The 25,391-nt window shown below is 35.3% G+C and overlaps 1 protein-coding gene across 1 annotated transcript; it reads right to left on the bottom strand.

The window, feature by feature from the left end:
• Positions 1 to 285: 285 nt before the first annotated feature.
• On the bottom strand, positions 286 to 24,717 carry LOC128868637 (rhythmically expressed gene 5 protein). The gene is made up of 3 exons (XM_054110941.1): positions 23,306 to 24,717; positions 4,163 to 4,352; positions 286 to 1,622 (listed from the first exon to the last, which is right to left on the bottom strand). Exons 1-3 carry the CDS (start codon positions 23,492 to 23,494, stop codon positions 961 to 963), a joined length of 1,041 nt encoding a protein of 346 aa, XP_053966916.1. The 5' UTR covers positions 23,495 to 24,717; the 3' UTR covers positions 286 to 960.
• Positions 24,718 to 25,391: the final 674 nt, after the last annotated feature.

Raw genomic sequence — 25,391 nt, 5'->3', positions numbered from 1 at the left:
TCGTAACTAGAAGAATAGAATGAAACAAATTCTATTTTGTTCTTATCCTATTGAACATCTCATTATCTCTCGATTATTTTTAAAATTAAAGACAAAAAAAAAATAATAATAATAAATATAAAAAAATAATAAAGAAGTGATTATTAAAAATGTTCTGATTTTTTTGCTGTTATAAATACTATATTTATCGAGGTGATTAAATGCAATCTGTCGAAATTATATGTAAATTTAGTTATCTAAAGAAACAAATCAATTTAATTTTTTTATTTTTATTTTATAGAAAATAACTCTTTTATTTTTCAATACAAATATAATCTAATTGGTATAGGTTACATATACAATAAATAATGAATCATTAAAATACAATTACATAAAAATTTTATAAAGTACATTTGCAAAATTGGGTCCGCGGATGCACGAAACTTTATAATCGAACAATATGTGCGTGAAAAAGAAATTTGACCTAAGCCTAAAGTTTAAAATAAACCTAAGGTTTATTATTTTAAATTACTAGTTTTCACATTCACACATACAAATACAAAACAAACACAAACACAGTCAGAAACGCACCAGCTCTTTTACTATCTATGCTAAAGTATACTAAAAACCTACATATTTATACATACATATGTATAATGTAGCAAAAACGTTTATGCAAAGGATGATAAATGAGTGTTTTATATTATAGAATTTAAAACACAAAACTTTCCAATATACATAATTTCATTTGAAGGCAGAAATCTCTTACGTCCCGTAAGAGGTTCAAACACTTTTCTTTTAATCCCAAATGCCAGCTCTTGATGGGGTTTTTCTAAATCTCTGCGGAGCGCCTTAAGCACTAAATTCTAAAATTATACATTTTTTGTATAAAAAGTTTTCTCCTTGTACGGATTTGAATGCTATAATCGAAGTTAATTGGCCACTTTTACTTTATCCTTTATGGAGGCGTAGTAATAGTTTTTACACTTGGCTCTGGGCATAGTAGTAACCGCCAAATGGAATTGTGCGACTTGCTATCGGTACGACTTGCCGCTGTTGTGGTTGTTGTTGCTGCTGTCGACGAACGCGCGGTTGCTGATAGGGTGGCTGCAAATCTCGTTGTAATGCCAATGAGGCCAAATGCTGCTGCTTCAGATCACTGATCATGGCAATTTTACGATGTTTCGGCTGGTCACTGGCTGCTGACGCGCCCATGATAGTGGCACCGGCCCTAGTGGTGGCTGTGGTAGCACCACTACCAGCTGCAGCGCTACTTAATTGATATGCCTCCAAATCATCATCGTGTGGCAGTGGTTTATGTTGGTCCTGCTCGACTGGAGTGCCGTCAGGGCGAACGCGAAAAACTAATGGACCGCTGAGAAAAGTTTCTGTGTAAGGCTTTTGATTGTCTGATTGAGAGTTGGGGTAACCAAAGGCAATGTCCATGTCCATGGCGAATTTGTGCTTATGGTCGACATCGCTATTGAAGAGCGGATTTTGATTGTGTGCGGAAGTGGAAGGGGCTGTATTAGCTGTATTCTGATGCGTTAGGATGATAATGGAGGAGTCAGGTGGCGTAGGCAAGGGTTTCCGCGTAGTGATTAATGTTGAACTGGGGTGCTCGCGCATAATAGAAGACCAAACTGTGAAGAAGAAAACAATAATGTTATTCCACAAGAATCTATTTTTAATAGTGCAAAGTCATCATTAATAAATTAATTATCTATTACAGCTTTGATTTGATTGTTTGTAAAAATAGCTGAGTAGCAAGAGTTTCAGATGCGTGAACAGTAATTTATTTGCCATTAATTAGCCATTAACTACCGTCAATGTGGCACGGTGTAACATTGCAAACGTTTTCTATTATTATGGAGAAAACAAGGCTTTCGAATTTCTGAACTTAGTTATGTATTAAAAACTGATGTTGAACGTATGGAGACAGTGGTAATTCCAATAAAAATATAATACTTATATTTCAATTAGGGATGCCGAAAAATTCGTAAGTAAAAATGTAGACATGCGATTGGTTTGCATAGCTGGTTTCGGTAAAAAGTGTTTTCAAATTTTTGCGAAATCTCGAAAATAATATCATAAGGTAAGAATAACTAATCTGGGCGATAAACAATTCCTTATTTTAAACTCTTTAACTTTTTAATTCTTTTTGTTTGCCAAACTGCTTGTCAAAGACAAATTTGCTAGTAATGAACTACGGAAATAACAAAAAACTATTTTCAAGACTGGCAATGCCGGAGAGCATTGACTTTTATTAATTAAATTTCATTTTACTTCCTTTCAATGCTAACCACAAATTTTAACACTAAACCTACCATGGACGGGTCAAATGACCCATTTTAAACTTCTTGTCAGAAGTTCTTAGAAATAACATTATTAAATCGTCGTTTACCTTCACGACTTTTATTAAAAAATACATCGAATGTATTTTTCAAAATTTACTCTTCTCTTGCTAATTGTTTTACCGAGAAATATATTTGATCTTAATAATATATATAATATTTTAAAGACAGGTCATTTGACCCACATTGGTAGGAATAGGAATACATAAAATACCGGTAGGTTTAGTGTTAAACGGCACGTCAACTAACCTTTAAGGATATCGGCCCGATATTTTCGCATGACTTTGAGATAATGAAAATGTGTCAATCGACATGATAAAGTAAGCAAAACTGCTACAGGGTAGTAGAGAGTTGGTATTGGTCTATGAAGAAGAGTCGGTTGAAAACTCTAGAAGAACAAATTATAAATATTAAAACTCCGAAGTGAGGTTGGAGCGAACATCCGGTTCTAATTAAGTTTATATTGTTTGAATTATTCGCGCATCATTCATTTTCAATTGAGGTGATCATTACCTTGTTTCGGAATTTCAAACTGAATATTTAGTTAATAAAACTTCTGAATTGAGCATAAATTTTTTGGAATAAAACCAAAATTATTGAATTATTAAAGAAAACCTACTTGGCGGGCCATAACTTGAACTCCAAACCTTACAAACGTACGCACGTTAGAGCAGATGGAGCACCTTCATGGGGCAAATAGTTCACTAAATCAGAAGGAATTTTATGTAATTACGTTTTTTTCTAAAACCAACAAGGTATGGTAAGCAATCGTGGTTTTATATGTTACACGTGACAAATTAAAAACACATCCATCGTGTGAAATTAATTGCAAATTTATGCAAAAATTATTGTGAAAACATTTCCGGAATACATACGTGTATTACAGACATCATTACCGTTGCAGTACATCAACAACCTCTAAACTAGAGAGACTTTCGAAGCTGGTTGCCAGACAAATACTATGCAAACATATTCATACATACATATGTTGATACATGCAATCAATTCATGCTGTCAATTTTAGACAGTAAACATTTGGGACAGCTTCATAAATACACTAGTTTTACATTGTTCATTTCAGCATTGCATTTAAACCACTGCAAGCGGGGTATAAATGCGGACCAGTATTGTGTCTTGGGATTCCCTCACTTACTTCTGGTCATGAGTCTATGCATGCTTGTTCTTCAAAACAAACTACTGTTAGCGTAATAATAATAGGGGTATTCAGTCCAAGCTGGGTAGCATTACAATTCGTAATCGGTAACTCGGTTTGGACATAACTACTATTCGGAAAGACCCGAGTTAGAAACACCAAATGATAGAAATAGTTTCTTCTAATAGCGGTTGCCCCTCGGCAGACAGTAGCAAACTTCCGTGCGCATTATGCCGTCAAAAAGTCTCCACAAAAAACATCTGCCGTTTTTAAGCTGCATAATAAAGGAGGGGGAGGGGCCATTTAGGAACAACATCAAGACGCACACACAAATTGGACCAGAGGTTAGCTAACTCGAAATTAGTTTGTGCGGTACACGGGAAATGTAACAAAAACAAAATACATGGAAAGTATTCCCAAAAACAAAATTGTAACTTTACCATGCTCAGTCTGAATGCCCCTAGCAATAAAAATAAAAATTATGAATGAACGAAATCAGTTAGAAATAAAAGTCATTGTGGAAGTTAATCAGTGGACACTCATAAAATAGTTCTCACGGATACATATGTATGTATACGCTTAAATGCGTGTAAATGGAATATGCATCAACAACTCTTATACTAAACTATTTTTACTTACGAATAAATTTTGTTTTTATGTGTAATTGTCAACTTACTAAGTTCATTGGCGTCTCGTTGGTATGGATCCAACTGGTCTAATTGCGAGTCAGAGAACGTCTGTAACTTCTCGTAGCCATAGGCGAGTAAATCGCGCTTACACTGGTTCACTGGCAACGACGAAGTGGCGGCGGTGGCTTTGCAATGTACGCTAACCAACTGACCGAATGTGGAGTAGAGATACGACATCTGTGGAGAAAAAGCAGTGGGGAAATGCAAGCGAGTGATTAGAGAATGCTGTGCCGATATTACGTATAATTGTACATATAATACACACATATATGTGTGTACAAATATATTTAGTATGAATGTTTGTGTTTGTAATATTGTGCGATTAATTGATAATTCTTATTTATCTACTTGTTTGCTGATAACCATGCGGATATGTTTAATGGAAAATATGCAAAGTATAATGTAAGAAATATTTCATTTAATGTACACTTGTATATTAAAAAGTAGATATGTATGCATGTAGGAATCTCAACAAGACTAGTGGCGACATAAATGCTATAAAACAAAACGAAATAAAAGTAAAATAAAGCAAGATGTGATAAAATTAATTACAATTTTTAGTTTCTCTTCAACGGATATAGATGAGTCGAATAAAAGTTTTACCCGTTTATACCTTTATACATACATATGTACATTTACTTATATATAAGTATTCCAAGTAAAAAATTAGTACATATATTTTTTATTCGATATGTCGCCATATCTTCTAATTTCTATCTTCTGATCAATTTTAACCAAGCGTGAAAAATTTCGGATCAGTTTCGAAGTTGACAATTGCCAATTTTTGATTGGTAGGCTATTTTGCGGCTGCCACAGCTGAATGGGTTGGTAAGAAACTAACCTTCGGAAGTGCGCGAAGTTTTTTCTAATACCTGTCGCTCCACAACAGGCAATGGGAAACCTCCGAGCGTATTTCTGGTATGAAAAATCAATCTGTCGTTCGGAAGCGGCAAAGTTCCATTTGCGGAGAAACATCAAGACGCACACCACAAATAGCGGAAGGAGCTTGGCCAAATACCCAAAAAGGATGTGAGTACCAATTATGTATATATGTATATATAGATATATAATATTGAAAATTTCGTTTCGAAACCTCGAAATATTTAATATAAAATGTATACGAAAGAGAAGGAAATTGTATAAGCTGGTCAGGTAATCTAACTTTATGGGCGCATCAAACTCTAAATGTGTATGTGCAACCGGAAATCGATATTAAAAAATCATATTACTCCTTACTTTTTTTTGTAATTTAAATGTCTTTTTTAAATGGCTTTTTATGAGTTTGTTGTTCCTCTATTAATTTTATATTTATTTATTTAAGATTTGTTTCCATAACGTACATATGTATATACATATAAATATGCAGGCACGTACGTTTTTAAATTTTTATAATATTTATGCGCGAGCATGCAATAAGTGTCTGACAATCAGTTAATCGCAAATAATGATCAGATAAAGATCTGCTCTAGTTGTACTGCTACGCAGCAGAAAATAGTAGCAGCAAATTGATGCTACTGCTGCTGAATTTCGCTACCGATTTGTTAACTACGAGTCATTTGTACCTAAAATTAGCCGGCATACATTCCTGCGTACATGTATAAGTATGTATGTGTGTATATGTGTATGTAAATACCTGCGCTATCGTAATGTTCAAAACGGTATCCACCCCACTTCTCCTACAACGCAAGCAAGCAGGAATTGCCTCATAATATTTTCGGTTCAGTGGTTCTTTTATACTCTACACACGTGCTCGCATATGTGTTGTATGCATGTTTGAGTAGTCGCTATAGCAAGAATTTTGCGCGCATGTTCAATTTTGTATTCTGTAAAGGTATCGGAGCGTGTCATTTGTTTTAATTCAAAATTTCGCAAAACGTTAGACGACTGGAAGATGCAAGAAAACACAGTAGCTTTAAATACTGCACGTCAGGCAAACGGAAAGGCAGACATAAATCTCACCCGGTGAGGGGATTTCAAAGGTTTCGTCAGCTGGAGATCGCGCGGTTAGCATCTGAGCTGATGACGCACACCATATGTATATATTTGTGCGGGTGATGACGGAACAGAGATTTCCTTCTTCAACTAAATTTTTGTCACGCAGTTTGTGCAGAATATCTTAAAAGGTATACAGAAAACATTTCTGTAAATTTCTGGGTAAATTTTAGGTTATTTTGTATAAATAGAAAACGCAAAAAGGAGGGAGAATAATAATATCTACAATCAATTCACTTTCGAGTGAATTGAAATACATGACCAGAGAATTTCAATGAAATTAATTTAATTATTGTAATTGTGGTTAACGGTGTAGCGATGTAGTGTGAATTAAAAAAAAAATCTTCTAATTATATTAGTTTAGAACAGTTTTCGAGTATCTGTTTTGCTTCTTGAACCGTCTTTATTAAACGTCTACTATTGCATATGATATATATGTATGTATGCACCTAAATAAGTATATTTATATCAATAAAAGGCACCCTTCGAGGAAACTAGAACTAGTGAAACTAATTTGATTCAATACTAAGTTCCATATATATATAATTGGCACTTATACCCTTTTTGAGTGTTTGGCGGAGCTCCTCCTTCTATTTGTGCTGTGGGTCTTGATGTTGTTTCACAAATGAAGGGACCTACAGTTTTAAGCCGACTCCGAATGGCAGATATTTTTTTATGAGGAACTTTTTCGTGGTAGAAATACACTAGGCGATTTGCCATTGCCTGCCGAGGGACAGGTGTTGGTGTTTCACGGCGACTCGAACCTACGTTCTCCAAATCTCGAACGGTGGTCGCGCACCAAGCCATTCGGCTAAGGTGGCCGCCTACGTTTAGTTATATATGGCCAAGAGCGATATCTGTCTTCAGACCGTGAAGAGTGTCAAAGCTGGGAGCCCAAATAGGTTTTAGCGATTTTGAATTCGACAGAGTTCGCCACACTTTAATTTTTGAAATCATCTCCCTCTATTTGCATCAGTTTTCTTACCAAAATGCTTTCCATTCGCATTAGACAACCTAGCAGTGGCTTTGAAGTCGCTGCTCTCTGCCGACGTCTTTACTAGATCATCTGCGGCAGTTTATCCCACAGTGCAATGATTTTATTTCAATCAGTTAGGTGCACAAATGCTTGAACCATTGTTATATGTACTAATATACTAATTTATCAACAGAACCGTGTTAGTGAGCGGTTCATAATAGGCATTAAAAAGTAGGCAAAACAAGTTTTTTGTTACCAACAAGTGCGTTAAATAATTAAAAGTCTACAAATGGAAACTGCAGACGTTTTACAATCTTCTGCCGATAGCATATTAATGCCGGAGCATTTTTGTTGGTCGCCCAGGCGTATAAGTAACTAGAAAATGGTGTCGAAAGCTGGCCAAAATCAAAGGTTACATACATATTTACATATAACATACAAAGCAAGCCAAGAGTACGAAGAAGTGCATGCCAATAGCAAACTGTAAGTATGCATGGGTGTATGCATGTATGTGTGCATGTGTGTATGTATGTATGCATGCACCTAAGTACATAGGTATGCGCAAATGATAAACAACTGTAGACGCTTCGTGAACGTGGGCAATTTTTTTTCGCGCAAGTATCAACTATTGACAGTTATTTCAGCTCGTACGTGTTTTTTATTTGAATGAACTATCGCGGGCAGAAAACAAAACCAAAACTATAGAATTGATAGGAGAGGTGTTGCTAGAAAGACGTTCGATACATTTATATATTTATTGGTAGAAATATATATGTACACACATACATACAACACGCATACGCATGTTTGGCATTATTGCAATGACGAAAGCTCCAACTGGTAAGAGAAGAAAAACAGTGTCGAGCTTATCATTGAAAGTATCGAAATAACCAGTGTTTCGAAGAGTTGGACGATAGTTTTATGTTCGGGTTCGTTTAGAGCCCAAATGCCAAAATCTTTTCCACCGATCTTTGAAGAGTTTAAAAATTTCAAGCAAATAACTGCAAACTACAAAGATTACAAGACAAAATTGTTGATTAAAACACTCAAATTGGGCAAAAAAATTCTCGGAAACTCATTTCTCTGACCTGCTTATATTCAAGCGCATACGTCTTTTTTGACCAATTGAAACTCTTTCTTCAAGATTTTATTAAAAAATATTTTTAAACACAAGAAACATATAATAAAAATAATAATTTTACATCTTTAGTGGACTCAATAGGCGACAAATCGACCTAAAAGATCTGTTATGCCCTACTACATGTTTTAGAAGTAGTGAAAACTGATCCTTGTGACTGGCACTACCTTGAATGTATTAAATCAGGTTCTATTTAACCTAGATGTTCGCTGCCTCAGGTTGAGAATAGGTTGAAAGCCAAATTCTTCCAGTAAATTCTCCACCTTGCGCCCAATTTTCAGAATATCTGTATCAAGAGCATTCTTGATTTCATTCGGATCCATTTGATCTCGGTGAAAGATGGTGCAGTCATGTCTTTGCCAAGGCTATACAGTTGCACAAGATATGCTCTGTGGCTTCATCATCCTTCAGACACAGTCTACACTCTGTCTTCTACCCAATGTGAATTTTTGAGGTATGGTAATTTAAGTAATCATCACCTATCAGAAAACCAACTTTTTTCCTTATGTCTACTTTACGTATGTATATGCAACGCATGCAGTTCGCTGTTGTAGGTAAAAGGTCTTATACGCCTTTTGGTTTGATGGAGTTCTTGTGTGACTTAAACAAACAACGAACAAATAAATGTTTTCTAATATATTTTTTGTTTTTTTTTTTTCATTTCATGCCAGCACAGTTGAAAGAGACCATAAAAAAACTGGTGTCAACGTTTTTTTTATAGAAATTGTGAACAAAACCTAACGATAGATTGTTCTAGAGAAAAACGGATGGCTGGTTCAAATTTGTATTATTTCATTTAATCAATAACTTTTCGTAAATAAATAAATAAATTCGTTAAATAAATAAATAAAATGGGTTCAAATAATATAAGATAAAGCGTCTATACCTCGGTGCGGTAAAAGGCTACTGGAAAAGTAGTCTTCAGCATTTACTCTTTTCCGATTCGAATGCAATTTAATAAAGGCGACTTTTAAAATCTTATATAGACTTTTGTATGTATGACTGTAATGACGAGAGGGATGCCTTCAATAGCAATTTTGATAAAATTTCGCTTAACTTACTTCAGATAGAGATGTTCGAAAGAGTTTGTGCAAATGCGTGTCCTTAAGCAGTTTTGTGGTGGAGGCGTGGTGTTAATCCCCGAATTGTAAGAACTTTTTTCTAATCTCGATGAAAACGTGCTTAATCTATCTTATTACCACAAAAAGGCATCATTAAAAGAGAAAGAGGGCAAACCTGGGGCAGGCACACCATTCTTTATTTAAAAGTTTTAAGAAGAAGCTCTTCTTTAGGGGCATATATATATGTACATATAAACATTAAGCACTTCATCATAGTTTTCAAGCAATGTTATGATTAGTTGGTAAATTTCGATCACTAGACGATGCTATCAAAACAAGCTCCATTTCAACGAGCTGTTAAACTTCGGTGACAAATGACTTTGGGCGACACGCTGAGTTCGGCACATTTCAAGTTAGTAAGGTTAGTGATTTTGACCAAAAAAAATGTGAAAAAATTTAAGGAGCGATATTTATAGTTAACGTGTTTATATATATTTAACCTTTAAAAACGAGTATTTAAAATTTATAAAAAAATGTATTAAAATATACTTCAAAATTTTGATATACCTATGTATGTATGCACATAGTTAAATGCTTTGCTTTATACCAGTTTATGGATGCACCAATTTATAGATGCACGATGCGCTGTTTATACACGAGCATACGCACACACATACTTAAAAATGCACATCCGTAATGGGGTTGATATCCCTGCAGTGACATCGAATGTGTGAATATTTATGATTATGAATGCCTAAAATAATTTTATAAGAGTTTTACATATGCAAATTTGCACGTATGTGTGTGAGAATGTGTAGAGGCATCAACTAGAGCTGGTAACGGTGCAATGAATTCATAAAAGTGGAGAGGAAAATAATCTTATAATAGTCAATGGCCCATACGTTAGTAAGCCATTTAGCGGTAAAAAGCGGTCGGTCACTAAACTCGTTAACGAACCGAAACTGGCCAACAGCAACAAAAAGAAGCAAAACAAAAATAAAAACAAAAACAAAAAACATAATAAAAGAAAAATGACACGCCATACTTTTGCTACAATAGCGCACTATTACACATAGAGACTTGTAGGGCGTTCACTTGTAATTAATTCCAAATGTAAATTGCATATTTAAATATAAAAAAAAAAATAAAATAAAATAAAAAATTCCATAATAAGATTCAGAGGAAAAATCTAAAATATGCAGACAGCATTTAAAAGCGCATTTCTGAGCTAGCACATCTCTGCGTGCTCTATCTTTTTACTAACCGATTTTGCATGAAAGGATCTATGCATTAGCATTGTAAATTTAACTGATTGAGGCAAGCACTTTGAAGATAATTTCCTCGAATGAAGGGTTTCTTGGCACCTCTTGTTTTAATTGGATAATTTGAATTATTGTTGTTGTAATAAATTTTATCTAGAATGCCGCACAAGTCACAGTGCTTGATCGCATACAAATCTAGATCGTTTTGATAGCGCAGATCTGATTATTTGAGGGGAGCGTTGAAATTCGAAGCCTAATGCATTCATAAGTATGTATGTATGTGTGTATGTATGTACACTCTTAGTGACATTGTCATAGCACCATAACCAGTGGGGCCGCATATTTGAATATTGTGAAATAATTTTTTTTCTCTTGAATCGTATTACAGACATGCATATGCAAGTCTTTATCATTGTCAAGGTGTTCCACATTGTTTTGGATGTTCATGTCTATAACGCACATTTTACAGCTGATCAATATTGATAGCAAACCATTTTAATTTTCCAAAATGTATTTGTGATTTAATTTCGTATTCATTTGTGATTATTTAACTAATTTTAACTCGTTCTTTCTTTTGCAGATCGAAATCACACGGAGCTCTAGGGTAAATTTATTTTGTAAATTTAATGACCCAGCCGCCTTCAGTTCACTTTAACAACAAGCTAAATATCAAAGCTTCACATCCGCAGCTAATTTAATTAAATGCCAATTCGTTACACTCGAATAATTCTCTAATTTCGTTTGAAAGCTCTTCCCTAGCATTCAATTCCTCAAAAATACCTCTAATTCCCACATACAAATAATTATGTATGTAAATATGTATATATGTACGTAGAGTGATGTGAGTGCGCACCATACAAGCGAGTATGAATCTATGCATAGTTCTAAAAGCAATTAAAATAATTTATCCAAAGTGAAAAACAAGATTGAATTACAAAAATAAATATTATATATACGCACTCATGTATGTATAGCAAGGACTCAGAGAAAATGTTCTGTCATCACCTTAAAATTGTATAGTTTTCAAAATACAAACAAAATCATAATTTTTAATTGTTATAACCGATCGAAATGGGCAGATAATTGTGAACAGCTAAGCTACTCACTCACTTGACAGCCTGGGAATAAAAGCAGGGGCTTTACTAGGAGTATGTATGTAAGTATCTACGTAAGTATATATGTGCGTGTTATAGAATATGGCGCTGACTTCATTATGTTAAAAAAATCCTAAACTATTCTTGAACATATCTCGCAAAAATCATTAAACGAAAAATGCCACTAAATGTATGTATGTATAAGTATATGTACGTACTTGTGTACAAGTATATATAGGCAGGTATTATTAAAATTAATCGCCTCTGACTCGTTGCTCTTTCGGCAGAGATTCCAAATATACAGAGCGAGCGTTCGGGAATTCAACTCAATTAAATGTTTGCCATTAGCGTTCGTCCAGGAAAGAAAATTGGCAGTGTTCTCATATACATATGTACATGCCTATGTATGTATGTAATATGTGTCTTGGACAGTTTTCATATAACCTGCATTCAAACCTGCTATTTCTGAATTACCTTACCCCCAGTTTGCTTTATATTCAAGTAGTTTGTCTTCTACCTCTTTTAGTGCTATTTTAAACATTTCGATGTTCTACGAAGTATCAACTGTAAATCTATGTATTAGCATCAGTTAACGAATCGGAAAGCCCATGCGTTAGTGTTATACCAGTTAATGATGTTGTTTTCAATAGGCAAAAATGAGCAGATAATGGACTCCAGCAACTTTTATATACCTCTAGTCCTCATTTCGTGCGCTCTTGAAATTTTGCACATTACTTTTCACAGGAATATATGCTTTGCAACTGGTACAATTCAAGCCACTTTCGAACTAGTACGACTTCTTCCTTCAAATACCAGTTGATGAACTAGACTGTTGGCTTTCCATTGCATGGTACTTGCGCATGTAAATATGGTATAAATACCTAAATACGTGGGGTATCATTGTCTTGTGTACGGCACATAGTTCCGTTTTCATCAACTTTAATACTTAAATTTTGCTTGCCCATTTTTTCTGATACTGAGCCAAGTTTGTGACATTTACCATTTATTGAAGAGATTAAAACCTTTTTCAATATTTTTTCTGTACCTCATAATCAAGCAAAAGCGGAATTATAAATATTTTTAAAAAGTCGGTTAACGCCGATGTTATTAGAAATGAAAAAAATGTATTTTGTCATACACAAATCTCTTTATATTTACAAACGACATCTTTACTGTTCCACTCAATTACAATTTAATTTGTGTTTAAGGAAATTACGATTTTTCAATACTATGTCGTTCCGTTTACAGGCATGTGGGTCCTATTTTTAACATCGAACACTGGACTCCTATATTGTATTATATTAATTTGGAGGGGGAGACATCCACTAATTTTGTGCAAATGGTTTAAAACTGTTTTATAATCGATCTTTAGCTCCTGGGTGATGCTACGACTACTGACATGCCGATCAACTTCGATTATTCCTGTGATTTTATCGACATTTTCTTTAACATTAAAACATCAAAAATGAATGAATGCAATCGACGCAACCAAAATTGCATGTAATTACCTGTATCAGCATCAAAGAAAAACTGTAATATGTGCCGAATTTTCTCTTCGTTGACTTCCATCAAATGTCACTTGACAACGAGCATAAACTTCAAATTATTTGGTCGATACTTTACGAGATATCGATCACTACAACCATCTACCGAGAAAATAATGGATTTCTTTTTCCCAAACCAATATTAACAAATATTAGGGTGTCATACTATGCGTTACAATTTCGCCTGTCTGCAATAATATCTACAATTGAGCACTTCCTCGTTGTCTGCACGACTTACAACCATGATGGAGTTATATTCTGGATGATTGGCACTCGCTTTAAACAACTGCCCCGACAACAGGGTCTATGTGGTCCAGAAGACATGAAGTGGCTTTAAGTCGTGTGGAGGGAGGAAGCTCCATTTCAGTTGCATATCCTTTCATACAAGGAATACAAAAGAACCTGAGAAGCCTCTTCGGGTGGTATTCCACCATCTATCCACCTTGCCTCTTTGTATTTAAAATGCAAATAAAGAGCATAGGAGTGTTGACTCCTCTTTTCCGCACTGATTATGTTATTGAAGATATGATACACACACTTGACACCAGCACTATTAGCATATAGTATTTCAAGGCAGTCTGCTCATCTCAGTCTGATTAGGTCAGACCAAAGTAAGATAAGTTCAGTCGCATACCACCTGCTTTAGATTATAGTTTAGTGTGTGAAATAAGAGTGAGATAAATATGAGCATTCTAAAAACTGGATGATTATGCCATTTGTCTCATTTCCTATCGAATATGAAATTCTATCGAGTATTTTGTTTGAATTACTAATACACCGTCAATGAACTGTTCGTATCTATTTTATCAATGTGACTTCAGGCGTAGTAAGCCTATTATTGGCTAACAGATATTCACTACTTCCACTAATAACCCTGAGCAATACTACCAGGTTTCTCAGAATGGGAAAGCTTCTGTCTCTGCTATCTGAAGTGCGAAGGATGATTACTCTAGCCAAGTGTTACTTTGAGCCAATACAGCAGAGGTTTACAAGCACGAAAAGAATCAGATAATTTGTAAAACGTGACCACAACTGCGATCTTCTCATTTAAAACATTGTATTTATTCTTTATTTGGGATTGTCCTTTCATTATTTCGTTATTCGCTTTACCGGAACGCAAAAAGCGTATAAAGAACTTTATGCCTACGAGATCCTAGAAAGAGGCGCATTCCATACTTGTAGACCAGTATAATGCTTTGGAAAGAAAGCTTGGATGACAACCGAATGCATTTATAGAAAGGTTCCGGGAGAAATGGTGGAGTCGTGAGCATTGCGAAGACATCGACCTAGAGGATTGAGGTTTAATAACATGTTTTCGCTTTATTTGGTGTTATTAGTTGGCATTCGTTATTAACCAGAACGAAACACTGACTGACGCAGTTTATTGAACTTGGCGAAAAAAGCCTAGGCGATTACGGTACATCTGAAGAAGAGGAGAAGGATTGCACCATTGGCTTTGGTTTTCCCTGTTTTGCTAAACTTATAATTCTGAAGAACAAAGGAAAATCACATTTGGATATCTCAATCGTGTAAAAAAAGTTAGAATACTCCCATATCTGGCTCATTTCATGCACAAAATATGCCATATTCGTTTAAGTATATACATACATTTGTATGTATGCATGTTGGTTCAACTGACATTTATAATTTTGTGGCGACTTACACTCATAATTTCTAAAGTAATTTATTTAGATTTCTCTCTGACGCACAACACCTGTCTCTTATTTTAAGCTATATCTGCCGACAGACATATATGTATGTATGTATGTACGCATAACTTAAATACATAAGTACATATGTATGTATATTACATTTGGACTATACGAGAGCAAAAGCGGATTTTTGCACAAACGTGTTAATTTATTAAACGGCGTGAAACAGTTAAATCTCTAGCGTATACAAACACACACCCATACATATACATGCCAATGTGACAGTCAATTGAGGTTCGAGTGCACCTTGAATATAAACAACTCGAGCCTGTCTCGCACACTTGTAAAGATCGCAAAGTAAGGCATCATTTTCTAGTCCCCTCGAGCGGATAGTCCCCCAAATAAAGTGACGCATGCCGCTGAGCGTGCCTGCTGGCTAACAGAAATTGTATGAATAAAATATTTAAGGCATGTAAAACATTGAAATTTCTTTAATAAACTCATCTTGTCTGTTTTTATTCAGTTTTAGCGGTTTTTTGCTTTATGAGCGTTGCATGTGTACATACATATGTATGTAGGAATATGTATGTGTTAAATATGTAAAATGTGACATCCGATAGAAGCGTCAATGGTTATTTTTATCGCTTCTCGGAGGTTGAACAAGTCATGCCAGCAAATTTATAGATAATCAGTCTTTAAGTTATTTGTCAGGTGAATGAAAGCAAAATTTGTTTTTGCAAATCCTAGTATTTCATTCTACGTAAAGCTATTAGTATTAGTAACAAAATGAATGGATGGTTTATCTTATACTCCACTAGATATATGTATGTATGTATGTATATACCGTAGTCATAAGCAATATATACGAGTACATACATGTCGTTCCCTCCCGGCTGTCGGTTTAACGTTGTCGGTGCTAACTAACTGATCGAGCAAGAAATATTAAAATCTTGTAGAAAAAAGTGTTTCTATTCATTTATGGAGCCTCTCAAATTCTTATGCGACCCGCTGAAAATAATAATTACTCCTCTCATATTTATGTATACATCGTAAAAACAAAAAATAAAAAAAAAATTTTGCAAATTAAAAAAAAGTAGACTTTCGTGTAAACGTAGGCCGCTTTCTTGAGGTTTTATTAAAGAAGTGAATGTTTGTATGATAAAATTTGTCAGTTTATTTTCTTTTACATTTTTTAATATACGTACTTTTTAATATATGTATACATATATATAATTGTGTATACGTGTACACCCTTTTTGGGTGTTTGGCCGAGCTCGTCCTACTATTTGTGGCGTGCGTCTTGATGTTGTTCCACAAATGGAGGGACCTACAGTTTCAAGCCGACTCCGAACGGCAGATGTTTTTTATGAGGAGCTTTTTCATGGCACGTACTTTTTAATACATTTAGTCAAAACAAATAGTTACGAAATTGCAAAGAAACTAACTTCTTGCGGGACACTCTTTTTAGTGCACTTCACTTGTTAGTAGTAAAATTTGAGATTTTACACTTTTTTAGCTTAATACTTTGTATGGCCTACTCGGTTTACAACTAATGCAAAAGTGCAATTTTTCAAATTATTTGAAACAAATCTCAGCCAATTCGAATGAGAATCGAGGTTTTGTGGTCATGTTTCGCTACTTCGCATACATTTGATTCGATAACACTACCCAGAGATTTTCTATGTGGAAACAACCTGTGCATTTAAGAAAAGTCATTCACTAGCTCTCTAACCATGTCTTTGTCTTCCTAGGCGGCTGGATGGAGATATTATTATGTTGAGAATATTTCCCTTTCTCCTGCGATTCCTTTGAGATGGTATAAGTTTTCAATGAAAAATAACGGCATATGCTCTCGTAGTTATTCGTCAGGTAACTGGTCCCAAATTTACTTGTGAATCACAACAAAACACACCCCAAATACTCGCGTAACACTGCCACTTCAACAATTCACATTTATTTGATTGAGATCAAGTCAGTAACAACTAGAGCCAGCTGGACTAGTTTAAAAAATTAAATATTATCTCGCCCGAAAAGTTACTTTGCCATTCATTTGTACGGCATCAATTTGTCAAGTCTTGTAATAAAAACAAATTTAGTAAAAAATCCATTTTAAGCAAAAAGTGAATTTTTAATAATTTAAACTTGTCTTGCTGCTTCATTGGATTCTACTGATTTTTCGCTTTTTACGTGTTTTCGTATACCAAAATAATATCGCTAGGCGCTAGATGTGTTGAGGTTTAAGCGACCAATCCTGCTTGTTTTAATGCCGTGCTGAATTTCGGAATTGAATAAAAAATACAAAACTTCAACTTGAAATGCCAGCTCTCAGAAAAATTCGCGAAAATTTGAGAGCTGATGGTTAATGGACCGGCTAAGCCGGTACACATACCTACATATGCATTTTGCAGTTTATTATGTCTGTTTTACTTTTTGAATTTTTAAGAGTTAAACAACTATGCAGGTTTACTATTTTTATATTTTTGTCTGCTTGGTTTCCTTGGGTAACGCAAATGCGATAGTTATTGCTAGTATAACGTAAATAACAATTTTATATATATGAATATGTGAAGGCATGTATTTTAATGATCGCATACTGCACTCAGCTGTAAGTAAAATTGTACTAGAAAAAATTAATATTGAAAACGTCAAGTTCAATGTAAAAAGAGGCAGCCGAGTGGAACAGTTGGCAAGTGGAAACGCCATACCCAAGCAACCAAGTGCAGTTATGAAAATTATATGTTTGTATATTTATGTGTGTGTGTGTAGAAACACAAAAATAGACTGGCGCGCGTTTCTAAAGTGGCAAAACCACTTAGGCGCCAAAGTTGTCATTTAAGAAGAAGATGCATGTGAGTGCGCGTGTATGTACATATATATGTACACGTGTAATGCTAATGCCTATAGTTCTAGGAAGACAATAGAATAAAGCGATCATTTCTGAATGGTATAGGTACAAGCATTTTTTTACCGGAAGTATTCGTTCTCCTTCTCCAGCATAACTGTCCCACAGATCTCGTCAAACAGCTGACTACCTCACCCAAAGCACTCAAAGCATCAAATTAATAGGTCAACTGTGGCTTAGAGTATGTACTGATTTGGCATTGAATGTTGTTGTTTCGCAAAAACATGATGTTGGAGGCTTAGCAAACATAAAGGACAAAACTACTTTGTCAAAAAACACTTCAAAATTTCGGGATCAGATTTTTTAACCCAAAGATAGCTAAAACATATTTGCAAAGTCCGTGCAATTCAGAGAGATGGCCCTACCAGCGCGTATCGAGGTTAAGTTTAGTTAAAAGCATCTGTTGACAGAACACACACCCAGTTTTAGCCAGATTAGTCCATTTCTTTGTGTTTCGCAATCGCTTGAATTGTGGAAGTCGAGTGATTTTCCTTTGCTATCCCGACAGCGGAGCAGCTCACGCCTCAAAAGTTGTGGGCGCGAAATTATTGGAAACAAGGTTCTAACACGTTTCCCATCCCCCGCTATTCTCCAGACTTGGCTCACTCGGATCCCTGGGATTCCGATTTGTTACCCAATTTGAAGAAATGGCTGGCGGGAATTTTTTTCAAACGAGGAGGTTATTGCAGAAATGAATGGCTATTTTCCAGACTTGGAAAAATCCTATTATTCGGAAGGGATCAACAAACTAGAACAGCATTGGACGAACTGTATACGCCTAAAAGGATACTAAATAAAAAAGGTTTACCCCAAAAAATTACGTAGTTTTTATTTTTGCACGAACTGCAAATTGTATCGGCTCTATGAACACAGGGATTTATTTCATCTACGGCTTACCGCTTCTTCGAAGATTTAGAAAGTTTATACACAAAATATTGCGTTGCTTTAAGAATATGTAAGGGGAGGGCTGACGCAATCTTTGTTTATATCACAATGTGTCCCTGTGGCCAGCAAGTGAACTCTTTTCAGAGCAGCTCATCTCATCTAGCCTAAGCTGTGGTGAAAGCAGCGCTGCCATTAGCGATATTACGATTTGTACCGATATCCACCACAAAATTTGCAAACTGGTATCATTCCGAAATGGTGTAATTCAGCAAAAATCTTGAGACAGACACGGTCCAATTTACTGTACGGTGAAATTGTTGAAGTGCCGGTCTGGCGCTCCTCAAGTAGCACTAAAGCGCCGTTTGCTGTATGGTAGTTAACTTTTTTCTAAACATTGTGCAGCAACTGAACTATAAAATTTCATCGCAATTGCATGAACACACTTATACACACATACATTCACACATAGTGCAAAAGCTGCTATTACAGGTTTCTATCATTAATCGGTGGCAATGACAGTGCGGACGCTGCCTTGGCATTGATGCTTTGTGTAACTCAACGACTGAAACTCTGTATTGTGTGTACGTAACCACTCGTATATGTAGTGGGTTTGGCGTGCATGTGTATGCATGATTTTTTCGCCGTTGCATTCTTCTCAAGTAATTTGGGTCTATTTTGCAAAAAAGGAATATAAAAAATCGCCTATAAATCGATTTTAATTCACTTCGCCAATTCAAGTTTGACGACTCTATTCACAGGCAATTGAAAAATATCAAAAGCCACTTAAATTTAAATCGGATGCTGTGCTGTGTGGTGTGTGTGGGTGCGTGTGCCTGCATGAGTGAGTGATATCTTTCTGAATGCGTGTGCCTCAGTTTTGGTTTGCTTATCGACAGTTTGAAATACATCTCTTAACGGTTTACCGCGTTATCGTATTCGTTGTCGTTGTCATCGTCGCATTTTAGTTGTTTCGTTCCGCTTAATTTAGCATAATCACGTACTGAATAGCAGTTTTCAAGATATTAAAAATGCGATAGTCTAATTGACTGCTAACTTATTCGTTATACAGACAGACATACATACATACAGATGTACATACTTATATACGCGTTATGCACTTCTGAATAACTTTTTATATTGTATTTTCATGTGTTGTTATTGAATTTTATTGTTGTAACTAGTTCAATATTTGCATTTCAATGGCTCGTTGACGAGCATTTTAAAACCGGCAATGTGAATGTAAATCGAGGTAGTGTTGTAGCGCCATCCTAATTCCATACGAGTACAACTACAAATATTCCTAATTTGCATTTTTCATGCATTTTTTCGTTGAGGTAGAAGCGTTAACCTTTCCTTTGGTCTGTGATGATATGCTTGTAGAATGCGTTGCACAGTTAAGGTCTTCAACTCCAGCGAAGGCCCTACATGAAATATCTACTCACAGTGGCATTATTTTGGGGCAATCGTGAGGCTAAAATACTTATTCTTCTTCTTCTTCATTGACTTCTTGACCTTTTGAACGTAAATTTTTATTAACTTTTGCAAAAGTTATGAATTATTAAATAATTATGTAGAGGCCGGGGGCGAATCTAAATCATAACAGCTAGAGCGAATTACCGCTTAATATCCATATGTATGTATATATGTATTTGAGGTAAGCCATTAGTATTGTTGTATTGTCAAAGGCATACATATTATATTTAAATATATACTCTTTTCCCTCTTATCCAGCAGTAGCCGATAGAAAACTACAAGCAAATCCTAGCCAGAGTATTCTATCTACCAGAGTATTGTCTCACAATTCTACTTTCTCTCCAAAGCCATTTAAGGTGGTGGTCCAATGCAGGCTGGCTTTGCTTGCTTGAATTCAATAACTGTCAAAAATTAATAGAACAACACGGAAACATATGAATTGAGACCAAATGGCAGCTTTGCTTGAAGCGCTTGAAGTACGGCGAATTTTCAAATAGCGCAATGTTCTATTTGCAGCGCTCATTACATTAGGAATTGCACGGAAGGGGAAAAATTTAATAAATGCCATTAAAAAGTATAGATGATGCATATATCAGGTGAAAGGTCGTCAAATTGTTTGGCCCAAATCAGGCACTGATCTTGAGAAACAAACTCTTGTTGGTACACGCAAGCACGGCGGTGGTGGAGTTATGTTGTGGGAAGGCAAACGGTGTTGGTCAGTTGGAATTTATTGAAACGACGATGGACAAATGGGGGTATTCGATCATTTTAAAAATTAATATGAAACATCTTAGCTTATCAAGAACGCTTACAACTGAAGAAGTAGGGAAATTAGAAAACTCAATACTAAATAATATAGAATGAGTGAAGTCCTGAAACATCGGGACTATCCAACCAAATATTAATTTTCGGATTTGTAGATTACTTATAAATATGTTTTAAAAGTAAACCCAAACTTTTTGGTTGTTTTTTTTTTTGTTTTTGCTTTTGTAACTTAAGGATGTTATGAGGAAATATATAAATAAACTATGTATGTTTTGCACTATCACTATATTCTGTTTTTTAATAACTTTAAAAATATTTGTTAGGGAACTCAGACTTTAGCTCTTAAAATCTGCAAAAGTAGAAATCTGCTTATTTTAAAAAAAATATTGTTTTCTGAGCAACAGAAAAATAATTCAATTTTTTGAAAAAATGTACGATTATTAAACCAAATATCTAACTAAGAATATCCAATTATTTCAAGCCTTTCTGAAGTTGCGAAACAGCTTTTTCTTAAATGGAAGGCTTCCTCTGGATATTATAGAATTAGCTTATAACTGATTGTTTAAGGGGTTCAAGCAAGGAACACTCTCACGTAAGCAGCACTATTATATTTGAACGCATATTAAAAGTGTTAGCCCAGCGTTGCGTGATTAATACATTGATTCGATTATGAAGCAAGATAAACCCTGAGATCTAACAAAATATGGTTTTGAAATGGAAGAGCATGGCAAAAACTAAAGGAAGTCGATTCGCATGATCTAGGTGACATTTGTAAGGATGATACAGTCACCAAGAGCTCTCCCAGATAAAGTGATGGCCCCTGCCATTGTATTGCAAGTTGTAGCGTCTGTTCCGGTTAACACTTAACTGATTGGCATTGAGGTGGAAAACAAAAAAGTTGTGAAACTCTTGCTTTCCAATAAGTTTTAATTTGATGCTAACTTTGGCTCCAGGTTGAGTATTGAAAAAATGTGGACCAATAATGCCTCTGGCAGGCAAAACACACAAAAAATTTGCTTTTCTCGATACAAAGGAATCTCGAGAGCTTCTTGAGGTGGTTGATGGGATTGAAGCGTTCTGTAGACTTGGTGCACAGAACATGAATTTTGAACTTAGAAACTTTTCTATGATTTGTTAACTTTGTTCGGGTATACGATTTTGCAAGGTAATGTCAAAAACAGGTGAACAAATATTTTTACCGAGGGATATGGCAAGAAATATATGCCATATAAATAAATTTGTTACATGATTGGAGGCAGAGTGAACGTAAAAAGGTTTTAATAAGCCACTGTTTTTGTGGCAGAAAGTCTGGCGTGGTTCGATCGCTTCAGGAAAAACTTTGGTCCATCATTTTGATGTTGCATGTACATAATGATCATCCATCCGGAAGCCAACCGAATGGTTACTCTGCCATAGAAAGTTCTATATATCTGTTCTAAAAAAAACAGCTGTTATTAACCAAGCTAACGATCTCTGTCAGTAAAAATTGCAATACAAAAATACTTAAGCTTCCGACTTTCTAAACTAAAACTACGGGGCATGTTCTTGAAACGTTCTTTGATATGGTCATAGGGGTTGGAAAAATTCTCAAAACTATTTATTTCGAATTATCACTCAATGATTTTTTAAATAGGTACGAAAAATGTATATATATATAATTCTTACAAATACTGTTAGTTCTATGTAGCTAGTAAGAGACCTTATATTTCTAGATTTACTAAATGAAAGAATGAACAAATCAATAAAATAAATATATGCAATAAATAAATAAACATTGTAAATATTTAAATAGAATAAATAAATAAATATTTCGAATACATTTAAGAAAATTACATTTTTAATCAATTTTTTTTTGTTGGCAATTGCCTTGTTGAATGCTAGCAATAAGCGCGCAAAAAGTTTTACGGAATTTCTAAAAAAGCTCTAAATTGTTTAAATAAATCGCGTAGCTTTCCTCAACTCAGCTTCTTCTAAGTTGTCTGGAATATCTATATAGCAAAATCAGCAACAACGCAGTTATCAAAATATTTTATACTAAAGAAAAAATTCACGCAAACACGTAACACTAAAACCAGTTTGCGATAAAATTTATTATTATAAAACATAAACTTGTTAAAAGCAAGAAATAACTAAATATCATACAATAAGTGTGTAGATATATCTCAATACCCTAATTCGAATAGTAGAGAAAAATTAAAATAAAATAACGTTAAAGTACATCAAAAAGCAAGCAAACACAACTTAATTACGATATTTTCGTTAACTAAAGTGACGTTGGTTGTTGTTGCTGCTGCTCATATTTATTTATTACTACATAACATTGTATACCTACGTATACTCGTATGTGAATGCATTTTTGTTGTTGTTGGTATTGTGCTTTGCTTACCTTTTCATTACGCGTTAAAAATTCCCAAATCGGTATCGCGGAGCCGCAGCACATTTGCATGGAAACGCATAAGATGAGGCATGTTGCAATTACTTTCGCCGCACCGACACCGACGCTCCTGTTGCGACAGCTGCCTCCGCCATGCTTGTACGAGTAAGCGTTGTTGTTTTTATTGATGTTGTTCCTCATTTTTTTTCGCTGATATGCTGGTTGGTTGTTATTTACAGTGGTTTTTGGGCTTTTTTGTTTGTTTTTGTTTTCTGCGTTGGTCGCCAATAAACAATTAAGAAAAGAGCGTGACTCTCAAAAAAAAAGCACACAAAATATATTACTTTAAAAAAGTTCAAGTTGTATAACACCGAAAATGCTGCGCGACAAATTGAACTGCGAAATACTGTCGTTGGTCTTTACAGTAGTTTTATTTTTAGTGCCTTTAGTTTTGTTTTTACGTATTTTATGCCCTCTACGCTATTGCATATTTTATTATCTTGTTTATCTGTTTTTTCAAATGTTCATTTCGTTTTTTCCCTCATTTGCACAATTTCACTGAAGTGCGACTTTCTTTTTCATCAACGAGTATTCGAATAAATGCGCTGTGATTGCGTTGTGTAGCTAACGGAGCTATTTTGGTTTCGTGGGTTACTTGCACAATCACTTCAAGCGTTATATCCGGCGAATATGAATGTGGATAATGTATGTATGTGCACACGCGATCGACCGGATGGCTGCGACGACGTGAGTTCAAACAAAATACGAATGAAATACACAAAACGTGAGTTCAAACAAAATACGAATGAAATACACAAAAGCAGGCAAGGCTTGACCTCTTCGTCCGGCTGGTACTGTCTATTTGCCTAGTTCCGTCTTTCGACCACTTTCTTTAACTGGTCAAAGTAAGCTCTCGAATGCTCTGTCTCAATGTCTCTCAATTGCACTCCTCCACGCGCCGAAAACAAGACAGGTATACAAATTATAATCAAAGTAAAAAAAAAGAAATTATACAAAATTAACTAGAAAGTGACGTAAATCCAATGAATCAGTTTTTGTTGGGATTAGGTAAGCCCCTGCGCCACCTCTTCTCTGCTTTCTTTCAGCTACTCGATTTCGTATTTCAAAGCGTTCAACTGAATCCACATAAATATTTGGTTTAATATTTTGAACTACATATATTTCGCTTTCGCCTCGACAAAATACACTTTGCGATTTGTAAAGTTGTTTCAAGGCGAGTTTGATAGCCAATGCTTCTCAAATTGACTTTAGTATTTTACTTTTCTCCTATTTTCTCCTCTTTCCTCTATGCAATCAATGCAATTTCTGTCAACTTCAGTTTTGAGCAAATAAAAAATTGGACTTCAAGTACACAACACTTTCAGGTTCGACACGTCTATAGACTCGTTTTGAAATGAAGCCTCTCGCGCGCCAGCTCAGGCATTTATACTTTAACTGCTTTTAGTTTCTGGTCTAGCTCGCAATGAGGCTCGTCGCAGAGTTGGCAAGAGAACATATTGTGCCAAAACTCGTCCCAACCCAGTTGAGTAGACGTTCATATATAAACATACGCACACACGCTCATACACTATTAATGTACATGCAATCATTTGTGTATGTGTACATTTGTTCATATTGGTATGCGGAGAACATCAACGTCGTTAGTTCCCGATACTGTGACTCAGCAGCGTCATTCGTTCATCATTCGCCATTGCGGGAGAGTATCAAGCCCGGCGGCTTAGACCGATCGCTGAAAAAACTGACTCTGGATACTGATATACATAATAACAAAAACAACAAACACGTGGAGAAAGAAGCAAGCCTTTTCACACTATAATTAAGCGTACGCTCATCTATACCTATTGAGCTGGCAGAAGTTGGGGAAGCATGCATTCGTTCCCGCTGTGGTGGGCGGTGGTGGTGATGGGAGCACAGTAGGAGAGCATAATGCAACGCGGGGAGCTAGACGAAAAAGTCGTTCAACTTCACCGAGACCTTAGTCGTTTTAGTGGTTAGTTGTTAGTGTTATGTTGTTAGTTGATTAGCGTTGCAGGTTTTGTTGCAGTTCAATAGAAACGAGTATTGTTGGCATTCTGTG

This window comes from Anastrepha ludens, chromosome 6 (genome assembly GCF_028408465.1).
Source record: "Anastrepha ludens isolate Willacy chromosome 6, idAnaLude1.1, whole genome shotgun sequence".
NCBI lineage: Eukaryota > Metazoa > Arthropoda > Insecta > Diptera > Tephritidae > Anastrepha > Anastrepha ludens.
The sequence above is the reverse complement of the archived record's forward strand: the minus strand, read 5'-3'. Positions and strand labels throughout refer to the sequence as shown.